The following is a 27990-nucleotide window of genomic DNA, read 5'->3' as shown; positions in this document are numbered from 1 at the left end:
TTGTTTGCAGTACAGTAACAGCACTGGGAACTACACAACACGTTATCTTGTCTTCCATGAAGTGAGGATGAAGCCAACCTTTGGACCAACCTTTTTCACACTGGTCGTTTATGGTTCACATGTTGCATCTGTGTAACGGGTGCAGGCCTAACCTTTTCACATGGAGATAAACTGCGACGCCAGAAATTCCCCCCAGAGCTGTGATAAGCCAAATCAACCATGTACTCAGCAGTTTGCAGCTTGAAAGCGTTAGACCTTTACATCAAATAAATCTACTTTAGACTTTGTCTGAACCTAAAGACTGTCACATTTAAATGTGTTTCATTTTGTAGTTGATCACTTTCTATTGTCTTTGTTTTTTTTATGCGGTACAATGTTTAATTTTTAATTTCTTTTGAGACATTGCCTCTGTATTATACCCAAAGAAGTTATTCCGTTTACATCTCATCTTTTATTTTTATTCTCTTTGCTCGGAGAGGAAAAACAAATAATGTTGCACGCGCGCACCATTCTACTTCTTTGTCATCACATGAAATGTCTCGTTATATTGCTCTGTTTGGTGATCAATATCAGTGATAGCCTAATGCCGTGTTCACACCAAATGCGGAGCGAATTATTCGGCGTAGATTACACGCAAAGTCAATGCACAGACGCGATAGGTTGCGATTTGAAATTTCCCAACTTGTGAGAAGCTCCGCCCAGCATCCAAGAAAACATGGACACGACATGCAGGATTATGTTTTTCAGTATCAACGCGGTGACAAGGCAGCATCACTATGACTGCTTTCAGGAGATCCCATTTGCAACTCAAAGCCCCCAAACATCCCCACCTGACTGTTTACAGACCTGTGAAATCTCGAATATGTTACAAGAAGACTTCAGCTCATTACTACGCCTGTTACACTTGACTGGAAAGCTTCTCGACACTGGAATCAAACGGCAGAGGCATAATTGGATTCAAATGGGATTTTAACCTATTAGAATAACGTTTTGTGTGCTGGAAGATACCAAAATGTTAATGCTTTGTTCTTTTCATATTAAATGCTAATGAGGAATTGATAGGTTAAAGCAAAGCCAATTCCCCGCTCTTCAGTTATTTGACACAGAGATTAAAGGTTGTGACTGCTATTACTCTCAGCACATTGTTGTTGTTGTTTTTTTAAGTTGATTGAAGAAGGACTACTCACACGTGGTTTTGAAGATTAGAGGAGCAACTTTAGTGCGGAGCACCATGATTCATCTAATGTGAGTAAAATATTTAAGACAGACAAAACAAAACAGACATGCACAAACACTTTGGCATTCTCTGAGCTTGAATAACCCCAGCCCGCTTTGCTTCACAGCATTTTGTTCATCACAACTGTAACGTCTTTTCCCTGGTGAGACACAAAAGGGATGGGAAAAAAGTTGCATTTGTTTTTTGGTGAGAAGTACCAATTAGAGGTTAAAAAAAGAAGATGAAGCTATTAAAAAAATGCTAGTTCCTGATGAATTTCAAATGTCTGTGCAAGTTTTATCTGGAAGTCAATATTAACCAGTAATGCTTTTTTTGTGGCCACTTGGTGGCAGCAGAACAAGCCGTTAATGCGCCGTGTTGGTCGGACTTTAAGACCAACCGGATCAACTCCTGCTTTTGAATTAAAGTAGTGAAGCGACGACACACTTTCGCAATAGTTGGGAAAGTTTCCTAGGCGTATAAGGAGAGAGAAAATCTGGGAAAGTGAAACATGAAATGACACATTTTGTCCATCAGCCACATACTCACACGCTCTCTTGTCGGGCTCCTGAAGCAGTTAGATCTTCTTTTCCCTAAATAATGCTCCGGGAAATAATGCTGACGAGAGCGCTGAGAGTAAAACAAAACAGTTACGTTGCAGGCAGAAAAATAAAGAAACAAAGAGCTGCAAGACGCGATAGGGAAGCTGCTGAGTCAGGTGATAATCATCTGTGGGTTGATCTCTATGAGCGAACCCTTTCACATTACACATCAGCATTGCATCCAAGCGAGTGGCATATTCATGTCAACAAAACGTCTGTTTCAATACAAATTTTATGACATGTTCTGCTCTCTGGGACGATGTACTTCTCCTGGTGACCATGTGGAACAGCTCCCAGCACTCACAGCGGGGTCGAGTGCTTGACAAACGGTCTTGGGTAAGGACATTTCATGACAGTCAACTATACATTTAATATCTATATATCACGAGCAATGGCAGGGAATGGAAAAATGCAAGTTTGTACAGTGACACATTGGATGAGGTGTGTGTGTGTCGCGCGGGGTAACTGGATGGGACAGGCCATTACTCAGCAGGAAGTGGACAGTAAATAAAAAAGGTGTGGTGAATCACGCTGAGAAATCTCCTGCTGAGTCTCATCTTTCTCATCTCGAGTCCACCCCGAGAGTTGTGATGCAAAGCTCAACGCCGACGTAACAAAGAAAGATGTGATGTTTATTTCTGAAGCTCCCGCAGAGACGGCTCCTATAGCGACGACGATGGGAGTTCGAGAGCAGATTGGGAGGGAGGTGAGGAAGGAGCGCAGCATCTTAACTCGCTGGTGTTGATCCCGGTGCATCTTCTTCAAACGCCCAAGTCCCCTCGCTCCAACACAAGCGTATGCATTGTGCGTCATGTATGCTCAGTCAAAACACACTCGCACACTCACTCACCTTCATGCTTCAGCCCCTGTAGACTGGTTGCCTCCCCTCCAATCCCAAACCCACATCTCACAGATTATTATTCACTCTTGGCTTCTCAGCAGGCCCTTTGTTTCCAAGGCAACAAGACTTAGTGGATGTGTGCTGTTCGCTGTCGTCTAGACCAGCGGCGCTCCACCTTTCCTCAGTGATGTAGTAGCTCCTCACCAGCGCAAAGCGTTTTGGTTACACAAACAATACACAGCACTGTGCCATCAGTGTCTGACTTAATACAGAAAATATACAATTCAGTTTAAGAACTTATAATATTGAATATTCATTCAATACCTATTTTTAAATGATTTTTTAATTCATGCACGCATTTTATTAAAATATGTATTTTTTAAATCTCAAGTTCACCCTTCAGGTACATTTGAGAAGCATTGGTCTGGTGTCAGCATTAACAGAAAAATAAACTGACCGGAAATATTAACATTTTTAGATTGGAGATGATCTCAAGACAATAAACAGGGTTGTGTTGAAATTGAAGTATTTATTGATTATGCTTCACCCGATATGGATAGTTATGCGGCGGCACTTTTGTTTTTTTCGCTTTCGGGGCCTCCACTGGCATCTTGGCTCACTGATATTCACACGAGCATCAGACCATCACAACGAGCCTTCTCAACACTATAGGACGACTTCCTTTGAAAAGACTCGAGACGAAGCCTGATCACTAAACTCATTGACTCAATAAAATAATACTCAATAAGAAAATATAAACCATCAAAATGCTGCACTGTGCTTGTAAACTATCACTAGTCTATGCTAAAGAAATCCCTCTGTCCCGTCCATACTTCCCTCTGTCCCGCTTAAATATTTTCAATGAGCACAACTTCATTTTTCATTTTCTCTTCAAGTTAAGTTATTTGAAAACAATGTATCCAGTTTGTGTGTTTTCACACGGTAACTGGCGGCCTCATGTCATTTCAAAGAGGGGGAGACGGCACAGAAGTGGTATCCATAACCGCATCTATAGTTGGAGTCCAAACTTAGTGCACCAAGCTAGCGGTTGAACATATTTATGTACGTCCTTTACTGAGATATTTATGTCACACATCACCTGCTCACCTGGCATGGCAGGCCACCTCTCAACCTGTCTGGGAGGTGTTCATGACCACTGACACATTGGGGACATTCCTCACCAATACTCCCGGCATCCATCCAAAAGTTTAGGTTCCTTCTGGCAAAGTTAGGATAGGACAGCCGGAGGCCCTCGCAAGCCCACTTTACATCTAAAGTACAGCTTTTATGTTGCTGCACTGTCTCTTCAGTAGCTGATAGATTACATTAAAATATAGTAGAACAAAATACAGCATTTGCCATAAAAAAACAAACACTTTTAAACTATTAAACTATTTCAATTAACTATTTTAGTAACGTCTTTATCGTAAGCATACAAAATCATCATCAACCGTGGGAGGCGAGGCAGGAGGTGAAGAAACACGACACAGCTTTGGCAGAAAAAAAAGAGAGGTCATCCCTCTCGCTTTCCTTTAGCAGCATCAGATCATCTGCCTCAGCAGGAAGGGGGAGACCAGCAGTGAGGGATCAGATATGAGGGCAGCAGAGCTGGGCATGGGAGACGGACTACCACACTCTCAGTAATCACATCGTTGCAGGAGATCAGGTGAGCAGTGAAAATGCTTCCAGTGGTGCTGTCACCTGTGGATAAGAGCCAGAGGCATGTGATTGAGCTAAGATGCCATCCATGGTGCTGCTGATGCTGTGGAGTGCTGAAGAGAATGAGGAGTAGGATGATCTATGTGCATGTGGATTGTGATGCTGGCAAGTGTATTGTGTGAAGCAGCAGCCTGGAGCACAAGACAAATTTCCCTGCGGGACAATAAAGTGTATCTCATGTTATCTTGTCGAGTGGGGAGGCCTTTACATAGTTTAAACTGAGCGTGTGAATCCAGGCCTTCAAGGACAAAGTCAACTTCAACACAGCAGAAACCAGAAAATTCACAGATTCAGGAAAAGAAATCTCAGGCACCTAAATACCTTAGTTAAAAACAACTATTTTAGTCCTTTTCAGAAGACATCCAGCAAGAAGGAGAACGGCAGAGAGAAAGTCTGATAAATTGTTAATATCAGGTCAGTCAATTTAAATATTCTCTCTAAACTGTAGGTCTTAATGCCAGATGCTACAGTTGTGTACCAGCTGCCATCCCTGTCTGGTTATGGGACTATTGATCTCCTTATTTAGGTCTTAAAATAAGATATCCACCTTTGGGAAATGTACTGTATATGAAAATAGATTATAATATGCCTGACACCGAAACCCTTTGATACCATTAAAACTCTTAGAAGGCCTTTGAATACGAAACAATTATACTTTTAAGACTTTGTATTTTAAAACCTTTATTTAATTGTTCAAAATTAACATATAGCAATATTATACACAGTTTATTGTTATTTCATTTTTGAATGGAATGGAGCCTGAATTTCTGAAATTATGTTTATAAATTATGTATATTAAATACAAAAGGTCAAACTCTGCTTGCATACTAATTCAGAGCAAAAGGGAAGTCAAAGAACGAGCAGACTGACAGGGTCCTGCAGGCTCAGCCTTGCTTTTGACCTGCCAGTGAAAACAAGCAAGATGATGATGGAAAGGCTAACCTTAAGAGACATCACAAGCATTCATTATCATGCTGTCTTTGGCATTCTCTGGGATATGTGATATTTAACAAAGGGTCTTTTCCCTGCCCCTCTTTTAATTAGCACAGAAGAAAATGACCTTTTTGAATTGTCAAAGCCTGTGTCACCTTCAGAGAAGAAATTACCTCTACTTTTTGCCATTATAAATCATGTGTTTGGATAACAGAATTTAGATGAATATTTATAAATGAATATATATTATAGCCACCTGGGACTTTAGAATAACAGAACAGAAATTTGGTTCAAAGACCTACTGACAATACGTTGTCCACTTCGAGCAGTTAGTTATCACTTGTGTTTTAGTGATAATTTCACAACTATGATCAGAGATCAAACCGTACAACCTTTCTACAAGGGCCCTGGCTGTATCCAGGCATGCTCTATATGTGTTGCTTATGGCGCAAGTAAATGCTAAAGAAGATAGTTTGAGCATAAGAATATTTTAAACTATTTTGGTGTTTTTGCTAGATAAGTTCTAATGTGTCACTTGGCCGTATCACAAGTGGAGAATACGCCAGCACGTCTGCCACAGTCTGCAAGGGCTGCTGCAGTAACACATCCAATCTGAACACAACCTGCGGAGGAAGAGGAAACATTGCCGGACATGCTAACCGGCAGTGTAGTCTGGATATATTCTAGCCACTATATATGCTCTAAAATTAGCAAGAAATGCAAAGATTTTGCAATGTAAAAGTAATTTTGAGTTGATCTTAAAGTATGTTAAAATGGTGTTTGAAGTGTGGCAGCTACTGCTTTTCCCCTGATGTACTACTGAGAGCAAACTCAGCACGGAGGTAAGAGTTTGGAGTTGAGTTAAGCTCCTCACAGCTATACATGACCACAGGAGAAATAGGCCTACTGGAGAGTTTTCCTTTCTCTGTTTCTTGTGATAAATATTTCCTTGAGGTAACAGAAAGGGTCCAAAAAAGTAATCCCCTGAACTAATTTAAAAGGGACATCCAACCAGCATTTCTTTGAATGCTCGCTGTGCTTATGCCGGTCTACAAAAATTATGAATTTGAAACCGTTCCAACACAGGCAAAGTACCAAAATGTCTGGTAATGCCTGGCGTGTGAGTCACAAAGGCAAAAGTAATTAAATAAATTGTCCTTCTTTGAGAGCCAGTGAAAGTACATGTTTGTCTCTTTTGCTCGTTATTTTATCTCTTTGGTGAGAAGCCAAGGAGACATTTAGCTGTCTCAAATACACAGACACACACACACACACACACACACACGCACGCACGCACGCACGCACACACACATCCATAGGCACACGCGTGTGCTGTGCAGGTACATGCACCGTCTCCCATGGAAATAATTATTTTCACTCTTGGCTCACCTCTCCCAGACAACCTCCAGCGCTGAATCAGTGTCAGAGCAGCAGAGGAAAAAGGCTGCGAGCTGTCTCCCTTCCCTGCTCTCTTGGGCATTAACCGTAGCTGGTGTCGAGTCTGATGGACAGGACAGAAAATCCCCTGTTTACTTAAATAGCAGCAAAAGCTGGGGAGCAGAGGGCTGCGAGCAAACGGTGGATGAGGGATGGACACAGTGTTGAGCAACTAAGCAAGGCAACAGACGAGCCCACCCAAACAGACGCACACGTCTCCTTTTCCACGTCTTTACTTGCCGAGAAACTTTTTCACTGCAGGTAGCCCAGACAAAGAGTAGAAAAGGGGATGAACTGTAGGCCAAGGAAGGTACATGGAGGAGACATAATAACGTTACTGCTTTTTTTTTTTTAAATGGAAGAATTTAAATATTTTTTAGTTAAGTGTCAATATGAGAATATTAAACATACTAAACGTTCGATATGTTAAACTTGTATTAGAAAAGTAAAGGTGCTTGTTTTGCAGCATGCAACAATGTTTTAGAAGTTGCAGCTTAAGGAGCTATAGAGGACATTGATATTTTGGTGTTAAAATAAATAAATTGGACAATATATTGTCATTTATTTACAATAACATTCTGAGTGGGACATTTTATTGTGTAAAAAAATCAATCAACCTCGATCTCTAGATTTGTAATTCCAAAATCCTGTCACTCTTTAAGATTCAGTTGTAAAGTGATGAGTTGCAGATTGCAACCGCCTGAAAAGCATTCCTACCTTCAGATAAAGGTAAAAAAGGTTCTCGCTAGAGCCGTCGTCCGTCCTCTGCTGCTGTGGAAACAAGGTGCAAGATGGCGAACATTAATTTAAATGGCTTTTTCTAAGATAACAAAAATATTGCGATCCATAGTTTCAGGCAGCCGATTAAAACATAGCTATGGATATTATATTCCCTTGCTGCCAATCAATCCCCCTAAATGTTTTTAACATAGTTCTTTTCATGCATGTCTTTGAGCAGATAACTTAACATCCAGTTAGTTGCTCGAGAAGGGAGCCCTTAAAAAGTTTCCGGCATCTTGTGTGAAGAATTGCTGTCATACCTAATTCAATCTTCGAGCTCCAGCTTTCCCCAAGAAATTCTGAACATCTCACGAAAGCGAGAGACTTTTGAAAAGGGTTTGACATAATTCTGACTGGTGCGTATTTTCTCTACAGAGGGATTGTGAAGGGGCTAATTCCTTGTTTCTCCTGTTTGCACACAAAGGAAGTGCAGTGCGCGTATGTCTATAACCATTATCCACGTAAACCCCCAAGCTGCTGTCTTCCCAGCAGTGGGACTGCTTTCAGATGTTGGAATTACAGAAATGTAGAAGCGCAGCAAGGGATTAGTGGAAATGAATCCACATAGGATGTTCTGTGCGAGTCGACACAAGGATGAGTTGTTCAGTGCTGCTCTCCCTGCTGTGCTCTCGAAAGCATGTCATTTGAAGATGCACGTTTTCATTATCCACATTAGACAAAATGAAGAAACTCTGATCCCTAGATATGATTCAAACCGAAAAAAAGGTTTATAAATTGAACAGTATGGATGCCTATTTGAGGAATGATCCCGTTCGGTGCATCAACTTTAACTCCTGCAGAACGGGTGGACAGACAGTGACTTGTCAACTCTCCTCAGCATCTTGTTTCCTTTGTGCTTACACTGGCTATCTGGATGATGTTAAAAGGTTGTCTGTCGGATGGGGTGTTTTCTGTAGAAAGTGTCAACAGAGCTTAAATTCAAAGAATACATCTCGTGTAATATAAGAAGAAAGCTACTGTAGATGCAAGAACAGCAGAAATGTTTGATGGCTTTTGCATTCCTCGCTATCGCCACAATATCCTGTCTAAACACTACGGTTAGCTCCAGGAATGTGGTTGCTTTGTTTCTTCATTACCTTGAGGAACAAACCTTTATCTAGGGGGCAAAAGATATTCTTCTCTATCGAAGAATCTTTGGAACAAAACTGTATTCAACACATTACTTGGTATGAAGTGCTGAAGGGACTGTTCATCACTGCCTTTCATGGTTTTCTTTACATTAGGTACCATTATTAGCTCATAAAGTATCCAGTAACGGCAACCTTTTGGATCCACGTAAGTGAGAAATAGTGAATCAAGCTTCTAGATCAGATACAGGGCTTGCTTTGTGTCTGTTTTAATGGCAGGATATTGTGTCCTAGTAGGAACTAAAGTATTCACATTACATTTCACTCTGACATTCACCTGTAGATACATTTTACAATGTGTTTTCTGTGAAAAGGTGAAAGGGTATTTATTACCCACAGTCGAACCGTGATGTTTTCCTTGAACAGGAGGCAAACTTTATGCTGTTCTCATGTAAGTATAAACTTCATAACATTGGAACCATTAAATGAATGATTTCAGAGCTCTGGTTGGCTCACAGCTGTCGGGCTGCCAAAGATTTCTGGATGAAACTTTCACTTCTGAATGTATGTCCCGCATGTGGATGTAAACTGCATCATAATTAGACAAGCGATTTATTTAGACACCAAACTAAACACCCTTGCTAAGCAAGCATGAAAGTATACACTACTTTATGTAACTCTGTTTGTCTTGCCTTGAGGTTCTTGGGGAGCTGTTTTATATTAACTTTAAGTTTCCTACCTCTCTCTCTCTTGGATTCATGAGTATATGGAGGTAAAAGTGACTTCTCTCTGAAAAATATATAAGAATTTTTGAATAGGCAAACTAATAAATGAGATAACAAAAACAATACCACTACAACAATAAGATACAGTAAATCTGACTGATAACCAAACCGACACAAGTCGATTATTACATGTGTAGAATTTGATCATTAAGCATTGTGTAGACAGGACATTTGCATTAAACCTTCACACCACCCCTGCTGAACAAAGGTGTGTTTACAGTGCAAGGATGTTTCTGTACATGCTGGGAGACATTTGCAAGATTTGCATCCATATTGTTGTGTAGAGCAAGCTGTTTCCTCTGTTCACACTCATATATTTAAAAATGACATGTCTGGCGTCGTCTCATTAATTCATCACTGTCAAAAGAAACCAATATATTCCCCTCGGCTGTTTTTTTTCATCCAGCAGTCGTCTCAGGCTTCAGTTTCCTGGAGCGAAACTGGGCTTTTCTAATGTTTAGTACTACAGTACTACACAATTTTTTTATTTTTTTTATTTTTTTACAGCTGTAGCTATTGTTTATGCTTTCATATTGTCATGTAAATGTCCTGAATTCTCTTTTTTTTAAATAGTAAAAAATAAACCAAACAACATATTAAGCTTCTGATTGGCAAAGGACCTTATTTTCTATAAAAATAATTGGAAATTGTCGCCTTTTTATAAATTGATTTTAAAAAAAGTCTCAAAGCGATGAAGGAGAAAATCCCACCACTGAAAGATACCAACTCATACAATAACAACGTAGCGCTGAATGCTGTTGTAACATTTCATTGAGAGTGAAAATCCTGCACATAGGGGTATTATTTTTGTGTCGACGTATGTCTTTCTGTCTTTTATGTGCATGAACATGTAAGAAGCCAGTGACTCGAAGGGACTGCAGTATTGATTGCAGGCTGCTCTCTCAAAGCTCGCATCAGTTTTAGCTCTGTGGCACCATTGACATTCAGCTGAAATGAAGAGGAGGGGCGGGGAAGCATTTTGATTACCCAGAGACAGCGAGACCATACCTTAGACATGATGCCCAGCAGCGACATCACATGTTTATTATTTTCTCTCCTGCTCATTTTGTATTCCTTTATGCCCAATCCGATGACTGGAGAGTACATGTGTCGTTCGATGAGTTAAATTACCAGCGAAAGGCACAACGCAGCGTCAGAGATGTTTAAAGTCTGTAGGACAATTTAATGTTCTCATTTGGGTCCATCCTTCTGTTGGACGGTTGATTTTATGAACTAGGCGGTCTGATAGCTGTGGTTTTCTCTTTGCTCCCCTGTGACAGGTTGTGGAGGTGCATTTATTTCAGTCATCACACTCTTGGGATTTTGTGCACAATGAAAGTTAGCGTCCGCTCCGCCGAGTGAAGATCCTACAATATTGGAATCCATCAATATTTCTGCGTCCTTGAAATGATGCACAGTGTGAGGGGACATGTTTTCTGGAAGAGGTGATGAAGCGCTTTGTGCCAGAAATCGTGAGTCTATTTTGCGCATGTCAGCCAGGGTTTGTGGATTTAGAAAAGCTTCTTATATTGCCACAAATGTGCTGTTTTTGTCATTTTTATTGACACAACACTATCACTGAGTTGCAGTGAGAGGAGAGTAGTTGCCAACGCGATGTTACTAATGAAACTGCTCCTTTTTGTTTTAGGTCATGGGTGATTATTTGTAGTGTCAGAGCGTTACGGTTGAACTTTTAAAGGAGCAGGCTGGAGGATTTACTGGGATCCAGTGGTGAGGTTGCAGATTGCAACCAAATGAATGTTATTCCGCTCACGGCTTCTTTCCAAGGGCGTCGGCAGACTCCATGAAGACGACTCACTCCCGTGTGGATGTCAAGGGTAATGAAATCACTCAGACTCTTTCAGGTAATGAAAACATAGTTATGAATATTATATTCAATTTCTGCAAATAAATCCACCAAATCCGACATACTGGTCATTTTTAAAGTGTTATACAATGTTGTCAAACAGCAACGGTTTGAACTCTAGATTTTATTTTTCAAGAACAATTCTTCTTGAAAAATAAAATCTATAGTGCCAACCATTGCTTTACAAATGAAACCATTTTATGTAAATGATGAAGAAAGGATTTAAGAATTGTAAATTAAAAGGCATTAAGGTAATAGATCAACTTGTGTGTTGCAAAGATGTATCTTTGGTATCTTTTCTATCCAGTAATAATAACATTCCCAACAACCTGACAGCTGCTATATATTTTAATAAGTCATTATTGAAGCACTTTCAAGAAGATAAGTGGTCAAAACATCCTTTTGAAGGTGTCTTCATAATGAATTAAAAAGATAAAACTCAAGAGTCATGTGTATTAATGGGTTTTAAATGATCTCTACATCTTATTGTTTATTAACAATTAAGGTTTTAGTTACAACTCGGAAACCTTTTTTCTAAAGGGTGACATCAAAAAGTACCATCACAGAATCAGAGTTGAGGATTTTAAAAGCATTGACAGACTGGCCTTTTTTTCAACATTTGCATTGTTTTCAGTATGTAGTGTGCTAACGTAGAAGATACAAAATAAAACAACAAACATCCATTTCAATCAGTGGCTTTTTCTTTTGTTTTTTTAGAATTGTGACTTAACCAATGGGGAAAGCAGCGCCAGTGCCGAGCAACAGCCGATGCTCCTCGACATTGGCATGCCCTCACATCCTGTTATAAATCTACTTAAGCTGTCAGTATGAAGGACTTCAGTGAATATGTCAAGCCACTCAAGCCTTATTCCGCAAACCATCAGCTATCTGTGGCAATGAGTCGGCTGCTCTTGTTTGTCTTTTATTTATACTCCAAAGATGTATTTGCCAACAACCTTTATAAAAGTCTGCAACAGAACCGCTCTCACATCAGTTCAGCAGGCTGAGATCCAAAAGGATAATATGAAACACTGGACGCCTATAAAAAACATCTATATCAATATAACAACTGAGAGATAAAGTAGAAACAAAGGCATGCTTGAAAGCATCGGAACACACACACACACACACACACACACACACACACACACACACACACACACACACACACACACACAAACACACACACACACACACGCACACACACTCTTTTTCATTACCTGGGGAACCATACAATACAGAGGAGTTGATTAGGATTGCCGACAAAAGGACAGTAGGCTCTAGCTGCCTCTCTGAATTCATTGTCATTAGCAGTGGAACACCAAGCCCTTTTCAAACTCATTAGTTGATAAAACAACCCTCTGATTTCCCATTAAAAAACCCATTCATCTTCCCTGGCTGGCGATGCGCCCCTCCACCGCATCGCTGCATTTCCACACCTTCAAAGCCACTCCTGAGACTGGGAGAGAAATGGCAGCTCTTATGCAATTTTTCTCAACAAGTTTATCCAGATTCCTCCCAGATTGATTATGCAAGTACAGTATGGTTTCACAGGAAAAAGCTTTTCAAAGACGAAGAACATCTGATGTGAACAGATTGCTCCTTGAGCATCTGCATAATTGAGAATTTGCTTTATTGTTGATTTCCACCTTTGGTTAAAGGTTTTTCCCTTTCCCTCTTGGGGTTTGGAGTTGATGGGGTCTATTAAAGGACTGAAATGTAAAAGTAATTGTGTGTGATGCATTTACTCTGTGACTGAATTGTTACGCACTTAAAAGAAATCATTTCCGCGCACAACCCCTTCATCATTTTTCAAAGTAATCCACATCAAATCTTCAGTTTAAAGAGGAACAAATCATGTCTGGTTTCCTGGCAGAATAACAATTTATTCAAATTTAGACAAAAAGGAAATACATATTTGTGCTTTGTGCAGTTTAATGAACAGCTTTTGTTAAATATACACTTTATACACTGTATTGTATATATATATATAATATTATTTGAATTATCACCACTTAATGAATATTAAATCTGAAAGACTCATCCCCCCCTCCCCTCCCTCGAACCCATTGTACCATTGTAATCTGAAGGTGTAAAAAGAACCTTTTTATCTTTTTCAAAAACATTCATTCAAAGATGCGTAGTGTCAAAATTCAAGTCAGTATATCTCATCCAGCCAGGATCAACATCGACTTCTCTGGACTCTCATCATCTCAAACAAAGGTCATGAGCCACAAAAGTACCAGCAGTGTTTGGTCTCTGTTGTAATCCATATGAATCCAACCAAGACAGAAGCGAGAGGGCAATCGCAAACACCAGCTGTGAATCCACGCAGCTTCACCTCGCCTTTTGGTTTAGTCACTCATTCGTCTGATATCCGGAAGACACACCTGAGCACAAAGTTTTTAGCAATGGTTTTAGAGAAGCGGATGTGCCTCCTGACACATTTCCTCTTTGTAATGTATATCTGACAGGCAGTTTTGGTTCTGAGGAGAAAATAATTAAAAACATAGCAACCGGGGTCGGCAGAGAACGTTACAAATTTGCATGGATGTCCTCGTGTCGCAGCACTTTGTAGGTGAACCAGTAGAAGATGTTGAATATGAGGAAGCTCAAGGGGAAGACTGCTCTGGATATGGTGTCAATGCGCTTGGCCCGGTCCACGAAACGCTTGTGAAGTACCTCTCCGTCGTACACGGTAACCGGAGGAGGGAGAGGCGGCGGCCGGGTGAACACAGTGGCCCCCTCCACAGCGGTACCATCTTTGTTCTGCAGGCAGTGACCCAGTCCATAACCCCGGAAGTAAAAGCCACGGCTCTCCCTCACCAGCTCCTCCTCCTGTTGAGTCAAGCATAGGGAAAACAGATTGGCCTCTCGTTGTCGACCCAAATTAGCTTACAGCTTTTCACATTTCTGCTCAGTGGATGATTCCCAAATGTGTTTTGGATGGAGCAGCACGAAAGGGCAATGGAGCGAAAACATCCGCAGGAAAAAAAGAAAGCATAAAGTTTTAATTAAATGTTTGTCACTGATTGTATTTAAAACAGGTAGTTTGTGCGTCCCATGTGTTACCATTAATGTCACACACGTAAGCCTGAATTTATCTGAGAAATAAATGTTTGAAAAAACATCATTTCAAAATTGATGAACAAGGATATTTAGAAATTCGAGATTATGTATGAATTAAGCAAAGACATAATTGCTGCCATCTTTGTTTCGATTCGGAAACACTGTCACAATTCAGAAAATGGGTTAAAAATAGTTTTCGTTTTTGAGTGAGTAGAACAGAAAAAAGCATTATTAAACTTGTGGTTTTTCAAACACATCTACTTTTAATATACGAGAAGCATGAATTGACAAAGTGTCACTAACCCCAATTTCTTTAATTAAAAGGTGCTAAACTTGATATTCACAGCATTAATTTAACAACTATTTCCTATATCTTAAGATATAGTAGAGTTGTGTAGAGAATGAAGACACTCTCCGTTGGTGTTTTTGACTTTACCTCATAGCTGCACTGTGCTAATACGGATGTTGCAGCTGATACCGGCGACCCGAGCAACCGCAGCATTGCAGAGCTTTGTCGGCACTGTTGCCATTGTTAGCACTGTTAGCTGTTAGCCGCGGGCTCAGCTGTCATGGTAAGAGCCATGTGGAGGCAATAACTATGCTTTAACCCCCGCACAGAGATCCTTTAAACTTGTTGACGTTTCTGTGACACAAAGAGAGGAATCGGAGGGCATCATCATTAGGAGGAAGAAAGGAATTTCTAATTTTAAAAGTTAATCAAGAAATTAACCTCCATCCCCCCTTTCCAGCTCTTTAAAGTTGCAGAATGATAGACCTTTCAAAATGCCTATTAATAAAAAGTCATGATCTTACCCCCACAAAAAAAACCTTGCACTTGGCATTATGCTTTGATGAATGGAGGGGCACTTTTCTCTCTCTTTTTTCCTCTTTTTACAGCAAATGAGACACTGTTCCCGCCCTTTGAAGAGAATATTAATAGACATGCAGCTTAACTCTGACAGTCCTCTGCCACTTTGAGAGATTCACTTTAGCAGCGGAAAGTGAAGATGTAAGATCTAAATTGGATGATTAGTATTCAGTGTGAAGTGCAATGAAAGCGTTGATCCCTGCGTCCCCCCCTCGCTGTTTTTCTCTCACTGACCCTGGCAGCTCTCTGGTACTCGACTGAACTTCGCATCTCTGACACTACAAGCTCCAGTCAAAGGTCCAATGCTCCAAATGTATGTCACAGATGTCTCTGCCTGTCTGTTACTACTAAGTATTTTAATTTAGTCACTCCTCGCTATGTCTAGGAGGCTCCTCACGGTTTAGCTAAAGACATAGCCGCTAGCTAAAGACATAGCCGCTAAGTTCATTTACAGTCGTTTTCCTCCTTATAATTGTCTAGTTGTGAGTGATGCTATGGTTATCAACTATATTTTGCCTCAGTGACAAATTGCACCATACAACCCGGAGATAGGAAGTTGTAGCTCTTCTAGCATAGCTTAATTATCTCTCCTACTTCCTAAACGATACAGTACATCATGTGCTAAAGGCTAATGGTGCGTTTCTCTAAAGATAATAGGTGCTCATCTTCTGTGCTCTCAGCAGCAGCTACACACTGTGATTTGTTGGCATAAGATCAGCTGAGACTGATTATTCTCCGCAAAGCAAATCTTGATGAGGTTATTGTGCAACTGGCTGTTTTTCAGTGACAGAGTTTTTATTTTATTTTTTTTTATAAATATTGATAATGCTACCGACAAATTAAAAGAATTGTTGAAAAAAAAACAAAAGAATAGTTTGGGAAATGCACTTTCTTTCCGTGACTTAGATTATGAGATTGATACCACTCAAATATTTGAGTGGTATTTGAGCTGCATTTCGCTTATTATTAGCATACAGGACACGTGAACCAGCTAGTCCAATGGCAACTAAAACAATGCTTGCACTTTTGATTTTGTACAGATTAAACAAATAAATTGTAACCTGGTAATTTGTTCTCTTCAGAGGTTCTGGTGGGCAGATTGCGTTAATTTCTGCCGGAGCCAAGCTATCAGTTTTCTCTGTTTCCTGCCGTTATGGTATTAATCTTTTCCCCAAGGTGCTTTCAAGAAGGCAAATAAACCCATTTTCCGAAATGTTTAACTACTTACCCATAAACTAGATACAATACAAAATAAAAAAAGTATTATTTAGCTTTTGGTAAATGCGAACATTGTTGGAGAATGTTCTGAAAAAAGAAAACGAGGTAGAAATGTTGACTTAAAAATTAGGCTTATAAACAGGATACACATTAGGAGGGAATGGAGGGCAATAAATCCAAGTTAGTAATGTTGGTATAGAGGGGCAGAAGGTCAGGAAGAGAAGGCTTTAGTGATGGGGAGAGATCAGCACAAAGTGGGTTTTGGATGTGGGAGAAATGCCAAGATATATTGAGGTTCGCAGTGAAAGTACACAATCAATTTGGAAGACTGGAGGCATGGACAAAAAATGGGTTCGAAGGTCAGGGTTGACAAAGGGTTAAATATTTTTACCCTGTCACAGGCGGTGCAGTGCTGATTCAGGTTCCTGTAGGTTGAGTTGTTACCAGGGATGTCATTCACTTTCCGCAACGACTCAACACTTCCAGGCTGACTGGCAAACACCTCCATTGGAAAGGAAGGTAGACACATTGAAATAAGAGTTATTGCTTCTTATTTCATCTTTACTTGTAAACGAAGAGTTTGGTCGTCTCTTGTAAGACAAATTAATTGGTGTTGAATGTATAATTAAAAAGTTTGGGACGTGGGCCTTTACAATTTGCTGGGAACAATAATTCCCTCTGCTTCATTTAAATAAAAAATCAACCTATGCCTTGCCAAAAATAAAGTGATTAAAGATGCAAACTCCAAATTTAAACAATAACTTGGCTTTTAATTAAAGAGGCACTTTGATACAGGCACTGTAATACAGGGCATTGTCTGCTGCTGTTCGTTTAGGGACCTGGCTTTGAAGATGAATAAAGTAGCTATTTCTGTAAACTCTATATATGAAAGCTACATTTTTTTTTTTATAATTACGAAGGCTGTCTAGCTAATCTGGCTCTAACTTCTTTTTTTTTTCTTGCCAGAAAACACGAGAGCTGTCAAACACAAAGCTGAATGTGCATTGATCAAACCATGGCCAGCCTAGGATTTGTATGCTCCATCAGATTTCCAACCACTCTAGTACAACACATTAAGTTGTGCGTCAATACCTCTCAGATGGACAGTTTGTGACCTCAAACTCCCGAGTGGGAGTAATCGTGCAACTGATGTGGACAGGGGAAGTCTTTTTCTCTTGCAACCATTATTTTCTCTCTCCTGTATCGACGCAGGAGGGAACACTGCCCGGTACATTTGCTGGACTCTTCTGCTTTGTACAAGGGGACTTTGCCATGAGTCTGGGAAGCGGCCGAGACACTGTTTAATGGGGTTTTCAAGATGTCCCGTCTGTTTCTCTTGAGACCAACCAGTCTGTGACAAACATGGTCTCTTAGCTGTAAACACTTCTATAACGTACAAGCTGTTTTCCTAATTATTGCTCAACATATGGATGCAGTTTAGAGAGGATGCATGTTTGGACCACAGACTGTCTATGTGGACGCAGTCATCATGACGTCAACTATTGGTTTGTGGACTGACGTTTTGAAGCCTCGAGTTTGATGTTTTGTCCGTCGCCATTTTAAGTTACGTTCCTCGTTATCTTAGCTTTTTACAACCATTGAATGGAAGTGACCATATACGGAGTGCTGAGGACTGAGGTATTGACGCATATATGGCTCTGGTAGCGACCTTTTAATCACAGTAAACCCATCCTCAAGCATATGCTGAATTATGGTCTATTTGACTCTAAATGGGACCATAATTGACTAAATGAACATCATGAGTGAAGAAGGCATAAAACTAGTGATTGAGACCATACACTCATGTTTATAATGTTTAAGGAGGTGATAAGTAGGATCATTTTCTAATAGACTTCTTTACAATCTGACTTCAACATGAGGATTTGTCCCCTGATAGTCAGCAGAGAGAAAGCAAGTTTAAAACAAATTTGCATTGGGTCACTTTCCAGAACAGAACTTTGCTGCCTGGTTTAGATACAAAAAGGCAATGTTTAGGAGTGATACAGAAATGTTACAAGGTACCCAGTAAGATTGTTGTCAATAATTGTACGGAAAAGTGATGATCCCTTTCCAATTGTAACCCATGCATTATTGAATGATGGTATTTGAAGGGGCCCAACTAAAGAAAATACAACTATACATGTTAGGGATAACGTTTTACACAAATCATGACAAATGTAGTCAGTGTCTCTAGAGGTCGGACTATAAAAATATATCAGTGTTGCAGTGTGAAGGGAGGGTTAAGGTATCCCACTGTGACAGGGTTGGTAGGAAGGCCGCTGCTCTGTGCCAAATGTTTTGACGAAAGGAAAGTAAGGCAGTGGCTCGTCACAGGTCACGCTATTGATGGAAACCAGCTGAACTGAAATGAACATATCTGCCTCATGTAATATGACAGCCAGCTGTAGCGTGTTGATGTTGTCAGTTCCTGGATATACAGCAGCCCGCAATAACAAGAGGCATAATTCAATGTTATGGAGGCTGACAAGGCCTGAAGTGTGTGTGTGTGTGTGTGTGTGTGTGAGAGGGCCTCCTCATGCTTGCTCTTTAGAATCTGCTGGAATGTGTGTGTTGTTTTTAGCATTTGTGTGTGTGAGCATGCATTGGCCTTTGTGTGATTTACACTTACTATTCTTTGCTGCCGCTGCTTTTTCCTCAGCCTGATGAACTCCTTGTGTTGCCTTGAGACAAAGTTAACTGCTGCGTATTCCAGCAGGGCAGCAAACACAAACAGAAGGCACACCGCCATCCAAATGTCGATGGCCTTTACATAGGACACCTGGGGAAACGGACAAGGTCACAGTCATCAACAGCCAATCAATGAGGCTAATGGATAATCCGTGGGTGCAGCATGATCTAGCCATGCCTCCGCTCTGGCACGTAATGACATATATCTCTGGGTAGGTCTAGAATTGTAATGAGTCAGTGGGTTGTGGGCGGTTGACACATAGCCATGAGACAGGTCACGGCTCAAGACTCGAGGTGCTAGGTCGTTCAAGAGAAAATATGTCACAGCAGATCAGCAACGCCCGCTGAGCATGCATTGTTTAGATAATCACTCAATTGAGCAGCAGTTTGGTGGCTCTTCAAGATGCACGCATGAAAGTGTGTGTCTGTCTGTGTGTGTGCAAATTGACATGTAGGGCACAAACTCTGGAAACACCTCAGTCATGTGTACATCAACACTTCTACTGTGGTAATTTCAGATGTCACACATAGAGACTTGTTAACACCTTCCATCTTAGACTTTTTACATGTCATGTACCACCTACTGACTGGGTTTTCTAATAATCTTACAAAAATATTCTGTTGGCTGGAATACTTTTATTATTTACCACATCCTTTCTTGTTTGTCCTTTCTCAGAACAACTTCATTTTTCTGGTAGCAAGAGTAAGCTCAGAGTTCTGTTTTGTCTCAAGATACAGACACACATTAATAGAAATAAGGAAACAGAATTAAAACTGTCGCTGTACCTCTGTTTTTTTGTGTGTAGTCAAAGCCTAGGTATGTTAACACCTTCAGGCATCTTAAAACCCATCAAATAAATCAATGTACGGTAAGTAGGAATAGCTTGTATCCACACTACGGCAGGAACCAATGAGTCGACATCTCTTCATTTTGAAAAGAAAGAAGCAATGAAGTTAAGGAACAATGGTTGAATCTGGAAGGGGAAAGTGATTGAGCGGCGCTCCTCCTCCCTCATTGCCACCACTTAGGTGTCCTTGAGCAAGGCACTTAACCCCTTACAGTTCCAAGGCAGCTGCTTTGTGGCTGGCAGATAAGACTGTGCTTGTGCAATGTCCAGGTGTGAATGTGATCATATTGATCCTGAAATATAGAAACCTGGCTCTGAGATTATTCCCCTTTTTCAAATGAAGGTGGTTTACTGTCAACCGTTCATGTTGCAGTTTACATCCATGTCCAAACAGCCTAAACAGCTGAGGCACTGAAGGCACAGGTAGAAAATCCACCGCCCGCCACTGCTTTATCATATTAGCATATATATATATATATATTTTTTACTTGCAATTCTATGGTTCCCAGCTATCTAATATATCTTGTGCAGTGATCTAAATTGTTTGTTAAACTGTTGGTCGGTTGTCTATGGTCATGGTATTCTAAAACACAATCACAGCCGGTCAGTATTTACCGTCATGAAGGTGGAGTACAGTCTGTCTCTCACCTGTTCCTGAACCTTGTCTCCAGGGATCTGTGTGCTCTGCCCTGCATGTCTTTCACATGCCAGTGTCCTCAGCCTACCTGGCCTTTGTTTGTCTGCTCATCATCATTAATCTCTAGCCTTGTCCTTCATTAGAAACTACCTTGTGCAAAGTCAGCATTTCATGACGAAATACGCTTTCATAACTTGTACTTCAAATGTCTCTTTTACCAACATTGGTACACACGACCAGAATACCTTTTGCAGTCCTCGGTAATCCGTTGCACGTCTGTCACAAGTTTCCAACTCAGTGACGAAATGGAAAACAATCTAATAAACAGATTATAGCCTGACCTTCTTGTTGAGCTGATGGTATTATTGTATGCGGTTTTCTCTCACACGTACTTGCTTATTGGAGGAAGAACAGCAGATGATTATAGTTGAATGTTTATTGGTGTCTGTGATGTTGTGCTCCATTGATTTATAGACTTACGACAAGCGAGAAATCATAAACAGCCCAACATTTCAAAACCACAACTGTGTAATACCCAGTAAATAGAATAAAGCAAGTTTGAGCCCTGACGGCAATACATCCCCTTCATCTCTGGGTTCTTGCTGATCAATTTGCTCGGTAAACAATCAAAGAATCCACCTGCCGCTGTGTTCAAATCATCACTAATCCACTCGTCTCCGGGCCCACCTTTGGCAGCGAGGCCCTTGAACCAGAGCTCTGCGTGGTCATCGTCAGCACAGTGGTGATGCCCAGACCCACTCTGGCTGGCGCAGCGTCCATGTTTATCCAGAAAGACACCCATGAGAGGATGACGATGAGGAGGGAGGGGATGTACATCTGAATCAAGTAGTAGCCCATTTGACGTTCCAGGTGGAACTTCACCTCGATGCAGGTGAATCTACCTGTAGAAACATGACATAATACATTCAACTGACATGCTTAGCATTGTTAACACTGTTGGGATGTTGGGACTGAGAGAGTAGGCTGTCCGGTGAAGGGACATTCTGGTGAAAGCAACTGTTTAATAACTGTTTAATACATCAGGTGAAATCCTAACTCGAACCAATAGTTTACATGTTTTAGCTGAATCCTCTCTCTTGCATGCCAAACTCATTTTACCTCTGGAGAGGAAATAAACTGAAGCACTCAATGCCAATTTGGACTTACATTGTGGGGTCCCTGGTATGTGGAATTAATTATGTACCTGTGTTGTAATGCTTAGTGCAGTAGCCCAAATCCTTCTCCTCTTTCAGCACAAACTGGGGGAGGGTAAGATCATCAGCCACCTGAACGGGGTTGTCAGACAGCCACTCGAAGATCAAGTCATTCATGGTGTAACCAACTGTGAAAGGTGAACAGAGAAGATATTTAAGTAAGACAAAAATAGTATGAAATGTCATATTTTTTCCACTTTATATAATATTGAATAGACTATGACGGCACACATTGTTCTTCTGTTCATGCATCTTGCACATAATTTAAGACGAATTGTGGCATACCTTTTCACCGTGGCATTCATTTTTCAAAAACTACACTGACTTGCCAAACAGATAAGAAGCTTTAAAATAAATTATTTTTGCCTCAACAGTGTATAATATCTCAGATATATAAAATATTCAATACAACTTAAATAATGCTTCAGCTCAGATATTGTGGTGAGATGCATTCACTTGCAACAGCATTCATCTTCCACATTATATTCATATTCCAGCAAAGTAGACATGCAAACAAGGAGTTACACTATGACTGACTATAAAGGGGACTGCACACATCACAGGATATATCATTAGCATGTCTTGTTTGCTATAAGTCTCACAGAAACAATGCTCTTGCTGTATTCAAATTGCATTGTGCACTCCAGCTGTTAAATATCCTTTCTTCCTCCTCTTTCACCTGATTATTTTTCTACACCACAGCTGTAAGTGGGATCTTGTTGCCATAGTATAACATCTATGCATAAGAAACACCATAAACCTTGGCTAATGAGACCGTGAGAGAATGAAACTTGTGGTGACACAATGTCACTTTTGCCCATCTGTCCAGCTACCAGCTACCCTCTGCCATCATGCTTGTCACGGTAAAGGTCACCCAACACGGCTCCAGTCATGTTGTTGTGGTTGCTTGAATGTTACAGAATAAAAGACACGAGGAGCCGATCCGCTGGTAACCCCGAAAAAGGCTTTCCGTGCAAACACATACTAAGTTGATTAGAATGTACAAACTCACATTATTGCATATATATATATATATATATATATATATATATATATATATATATATATATATATATATATATATATGTATATGTATATATATATATATATATATATATATATATATATATATATATATATATATATATATATATATATATTTGTAAGTGAATATACAGTTTAGTGAACCACTCTGGATGAGTTAATAATGATTCTGCTTTTGAGGGTTGTGATCCTTCTCACAGATACTTATAAATATATAAAATAATGCATGCCTCATGCAAAAACACAGAACTTCTTGTACATATGAATAATGCTGATGTCCACTGGGACCCTTTCTGGACCCACGTAACAAAGGCATCAATTATTCAAGATGTTATACCATGTCCTGGGTATATAACACGTCTAAAAGACACTAATCTTTGTTTCTGAATTCTCTGTCATTCACACATCCTGCTGTAACGAGCAAGGGGAATAGCGAGGCTTTCCTCAGATAACAAGCCAGGTACAGCTCAGAGGTGAGAAAACATAATTGAGATAATGTTAAAGGTGCAATAGAAATGAAATTCATGAGGCATCATGTCAGGAATACCTCTGCCAGGTAGAGTAATGACTGTTAGTCACATGTCGTCTTCATTTTCACAGAAAATAGCGGTTCACCTAATGAAAGCCACTATCTTAACGCAGCCTTTCAATTCTTATTCTTGCTTTTCACTTATGGTGTAAGTTACAAAGTGGATTTGAGGTTACTGAAAGCTAATGGCTTAAGGCAAAGTGTGGTAGTATAAGCTCCATATATGAAGCTTTGATGTGACTGAATGAGGCAGAATCGTATTGTTGGTTCTATTTATATATCTATATAAGCCATTGGCATTAAAGGCCACAAAAGAAGATTGGCCGTGGCGCTCTCAAACCCCAAAGATAACTCTCCTCTTTTTTTTCCCTCTTTTTCCATCACCCACCTCTTTCGAGCTTTCTCGTGTTTCTGCAGCTCTAATAGCGACAGTAAAACCTATAATGTCCTCTTAACATTAAGCTTCAGCCAAGGTGATCACACCCTTGGGTGGTGTACTATAGCACTTGTCAACACAAGGCCAAGTTTCCTCAACAGAGGCCTTTAATCAGGAATGATTACATCTCCTCTAATGGCGATGTGATATGCCAAACACACACACACACACACACACACACACACACACACACACACACACACACACACACACAGCTGCTTCAACACGCATCTGTTTATTCTCCCCCTTACACTCCTAAAGGGTACAATGCATTTATATTTTTAATTCGTACATTGTGCACTAAACCTTTTGTATTTTTTGATATCCGTTTGTGTTATTCTGTAAACATAAATCATGCTGCCTCCTGTAAAGGAGTTCTATACAAACCAATACCTCTTGTTGAATCAGATAAGGGCGCAGGTAGAGATACCAGCGTTCAGCTTGACTTATTTATTTGTGAGAGATGGTTCTGGAAAGGTGCAGGGACGTCATAGTACGAGCTTCTTTTTCCTCCCTGTTGCTACACTTTACATTGTTTTGTCCCTATAGCAGGAAATTAGGTCACCTCTTGGCCCCAAGGGAGGGGTCACATATAATAAAAGGGACACAAAATTAAAATTTTATTATTTATATCCTGGAAATTGTTTTTTACAAGGGCAGATGCTATCTCTGCGAAAGGGATTTCCCCCCTACATTTTATCTATGTAATAACAGTTTAAAAGGTTTGTCTTTTTATACATTTTTTAAACACTCCACGATAAACACATGTATAGTAAATGTAAATAATAATTCTTGATCTCAGACCGTAGTCACAGTTATCTTAATGAGCCAATGTTGGCTTCATAAGTAGGTTGAAAATGACGTACTAAAATACTATTTACATATGAAGATGAAGTAATATTGAGTATATAGAGTAGACCTACAGTGCGTGGATCTTGTCTGCCTGATTATGAGACGTGAGCTTCTGGACATACTCAACCGCCCCACAGTGTGTTGTGGCTTTTCAGATTGTGCAATGGTGGACTACAAGTCAGGCGGTTTAAACAAATAACTGTTGAGTAGAACATCGACAAATGATGGCAAGTGATGTTAATCTACGATGAGGAGGGGGAAAAAAAGTTTAAAAAATGAATGTTCAAATTTTTAACCATTACAAATTGCATTAATATAATACAGGACATTTTTTAAATAAATATTTTTCTTTCAATGGTAGCTTGCACAGCCGATTTAATGGCAGCAGTCAAACGCACACTGTTTAATTCATTTCTTACACTTTTGATGTTCAATTTTGGGGTTCGGCGAGCACAGGAGATGAAATTACAAAACATAAACCCTTCTCCACATGGACTTTGTGAATATATTACAGATATTGGCATAGATTTATAATCATGATGTAGTTCCTATCTCTTGGAATGTAGCAAGATAAAGCACCATACAAGCCCGGCAAAATGTTTTTTAAAAAATCAGGTGAGGGGGGAGAAAAAAAGAGGAAAGTGAGACGAGAGGAAGTCAAAGAGAAGAAGACTCACAGCTTTCAAGCTGCATTGTACAGGTCTGAATGTCCATTGGGAAATTCTTCAAGTCCATAGGGCAGGACAGGACAAGAGTCAGCCTGAGATAGAAAAACAGATTGGAAAAGGGAAGAGAAGCAATAAAGGATGTCAAAAAAGGCCCAAAAGCACAAAGGGGCTCATAGAAAAGACATCAAGGCACAAGGAGGAAGGACACGTTAACAGATTACAAGAAATGAGAAATAAATTGGTGCCAAGCTGCTTTGTTTTCCGAAGTAAGAAACAGGAGTCAGAAGTATGTGTTTAATTCAATAAAATTGGAAACTAAACAGATTTAGTTTTTATAAAGGGTAGCTTGAAAAACTGAGTTACTCTGGCATTTGATTACTTGTTGCACCATAGTAATGGCAGAGTAATTGGTGCAGGACTCCCTGCTTTTATTTGTTGTGGTGTTGATGCATTAAGCCTTCAAAAGTCCTCAGAGAAAAGAGAGAGAGGGAGCCAGAGAGAGAGAGAGAGAGAGAGAGAGAGAGAGAGAGAGCGCTATTTGGTAGTCTGTCTGGAGGAAAACTGTGTAATTACCTGCTCTAATGCATCGCCCAGAGGCGAGACAAGAGCCGCCAGCAGTATACACAGACATCCATTTGCTCCTGTGTTATGATGACACAATGTCTTTTTCAGCTGAAGAAAACATTATCAAAGTGATTGATTCTCTGAACATGGGCTTCATTGTGTCATGCATTTAGGGCACTTAAAGATGTTTGGTCCATAATTACAAAACACAGTCGGTAAGCAAAGCCACAAGATGCAGTAAACGGTGGTATGATGTGGTGATTATGTGTATTTGCGACAGCGGACTTATGTTGTTTGTTTCTCCCTCTTCTCAAAACAAATGTAGAAATATGATGGTATCCTTTTAATTTGTATAACAGGTATATCATTTTAACTTTTAAAAACAAACATATCATCCAGAAAAGCACCAAAGAGAAGACTTCCACAGAGGTGAAATTGAAAACAATGTCAAACTTTCACTTTTGGTTATATTTTTAAGATGAATCAGTTTAAAGTTGTGAGGAAACTTGTGTGAAATGCAAACAGGCACAACGCCACAGGTGACATCTCCTATGTTGTGGTTTAATAAGCAGTTTGCAAATGTCCTGTCTGGTTTAGTGTGTAATTTAACAACTGACTCGCCACTTGACATTTCTGTGCATTTCTTTTCCACGCCTGCACCCATTTAGTATTGAAGTGAACTGCAAGTGCACCAGAGTGGGTGGAAAGGAAATGTAGAGGTGTGTGATTCAATCTTCTGATTTTGTGTCCAAGAGGTCGTATATGAGTGTGATTTGTTTGCAATATCTGACATTTAGAACATTTCTCAACCGACGTCATCATCGAGGAAGCGTCCAGTTCCCCCTCAGGTAAACACTTTCAGCTCTGTCAGATCCATATTTTACAATTTTATCTGACAACAATCGGATGATATCAAAGCAGTTTAATTATTAAATTGCATGCAGAGGATTTTTCACATCGCACTGCAGCTGCGTGTCATCCATGATGTCATTCTCAAACTGTCCGTTACAGAGGACTTGGGAGCATTATCTTTACCTTATGCTGTACAGAACGCTGCCATCTTGGAAAATCCGTAGCAGCTTGTTATCAGTGGTGACCTCGTGGAAATTGGCTCCTTTCTCGTTTGCAAAGAATAAATCAGGTTTCCAGATGGAGTCCAACATAGATGGATCCAGATCAAGGGAGGCGTCTGGGTATTCGCGGTACGCCAGGCGAGGGTCGTTCCATTTTTGTCGTAGAAATACATTGAGCCTGTAGTCCTGTGGAAGAACTCGGGGACGTTATTGGATAATATATCAGCGGTGAAGTTTGTAGCAGATGAGGAGCTTAGACGTGGATCATTCTGCGGTAGTGACTTGAGAAGTTTATGGGAATGTTCTGTTACTCGTCACTGACTGACGATGAATGTACGATGACCAAAGATATTCTACTCTTTGAAAGATGAAACCATGATGAAACTTTGAGACTCCTTTGTTGGATGGAATATCACTTTAAAGACTAAATCTATAACTTTTGTTTTTTTGTTCATATGCAATGATGTATTGCACAGAACAAAGAAATCCACTCTGATGTACAAGCGTCCATTGTGCTTCATTTCCTGATTGGTGGACCGATCACAAATAACAGTTTTTTTTGGAGGATTTTAAATAGCCATACGGTTGATTTGCATTTTCTCAGCCAGCAATGAATGCTTTTTCAAGTAAAAATACTATTTAATGTTAACATATCTCCCAATCGTAATAACAGAGCAAGCACTTTATTACACATGATCAATCTTTGTAATGTATCCTCAGTGGAAACTCAGTGGTTCATGATAATAAAGACATCCCTGTGTTAGAAAACCCTCCCCATATTCATCAGATATTCCTAAAGTATTGATTGAATAAGATGGGAGTGTTTGTTTAATCGTTGCGAGGCATACCAAGGACACTACTAGACACTCACTCCTGCCTGCAGCCAACATACATGAGTGATTTAATTAGATTTCTAATCTGTGCAATTAATTCAGAAATCATCATTGTACATGGTTTCTTTTTCTTGTTCATTTCATTCATCAGAATAAAAAGCAGGCTTCCCCAGCGCATGCA

At 40.0% G+C, this 27990-nt stretch overlaps 1 protein-coding gene across 2 annotated transcripts in view; it reads right to left on the bottom strand.

The window, feature by feature from the left end:
* Nucleotides 1-13343: 13343 nt before the first annotated feature.
* The window catches only part of glra4a (glycine receptor, alpha 4a), a 39015-nt gene continuing 24368 nt past the window's right edge, over nucleotides 13344-27990 (bottom strand). The window contains exons 4-10 of one of the 2 annotated variants that reach the window (XM_068581547.1): nucleotides 26939-27162; nucleotides 25349-25431; nucleotides 21801-21938; nucleotides 21284-21498; nucleotides 19053-19202; nucleotides 16815-16925; nucleotides 13344-14106 (exon numbers count right to left, since the gene is read on the bottom strand). In XM_068581547.1, coding sequence (XP_068437648.1) covers nucleotides 13804-14106; nucleotides 16815-16925; nucleotides 19053-19202; nucleotides 21284-21498; nucleotides 21801-21938; nucleotides 25349-25431; nucleotides 26939-27162 — 1224 coding nt within the window. In that variant the 3' untranslated portion in view covers nucleotides 13344-13803. The remainder of the gene's footprint in view (nucleotides 14107-16814; nucleotides 16926-19052; nucleotides 19203-21283; nucleotides 21499-21800; nucleotides 21939-25348; nucleotides 25432-26938; nucleotides 27163-27990) is intronic. The other variant, XM_068581557.1, reaches the window with a different exon arrangement.

Source organism: Clinocottus analis, unplaced genomic scaffold (genome assembly GCF_023055335.1).
Source record: "Clinocottus analis isolate CAN_PGR_092001 unplaced genomic scaffold, fCliAna1.0.p SCAF_10, whole genome shotgun sequence".
Taxonomy (NCBI): domain Eukaryota; kingdom Metazoa; phylum Chordata; class Actinopteri; order Perciformes; family Cottidae; genus Clinocottus; species Clinocottus analis.
Note: the sequence above shows the minus strand (reverse complement) of the source record. Positions and strands in the feature narration are given on the sequence as shown.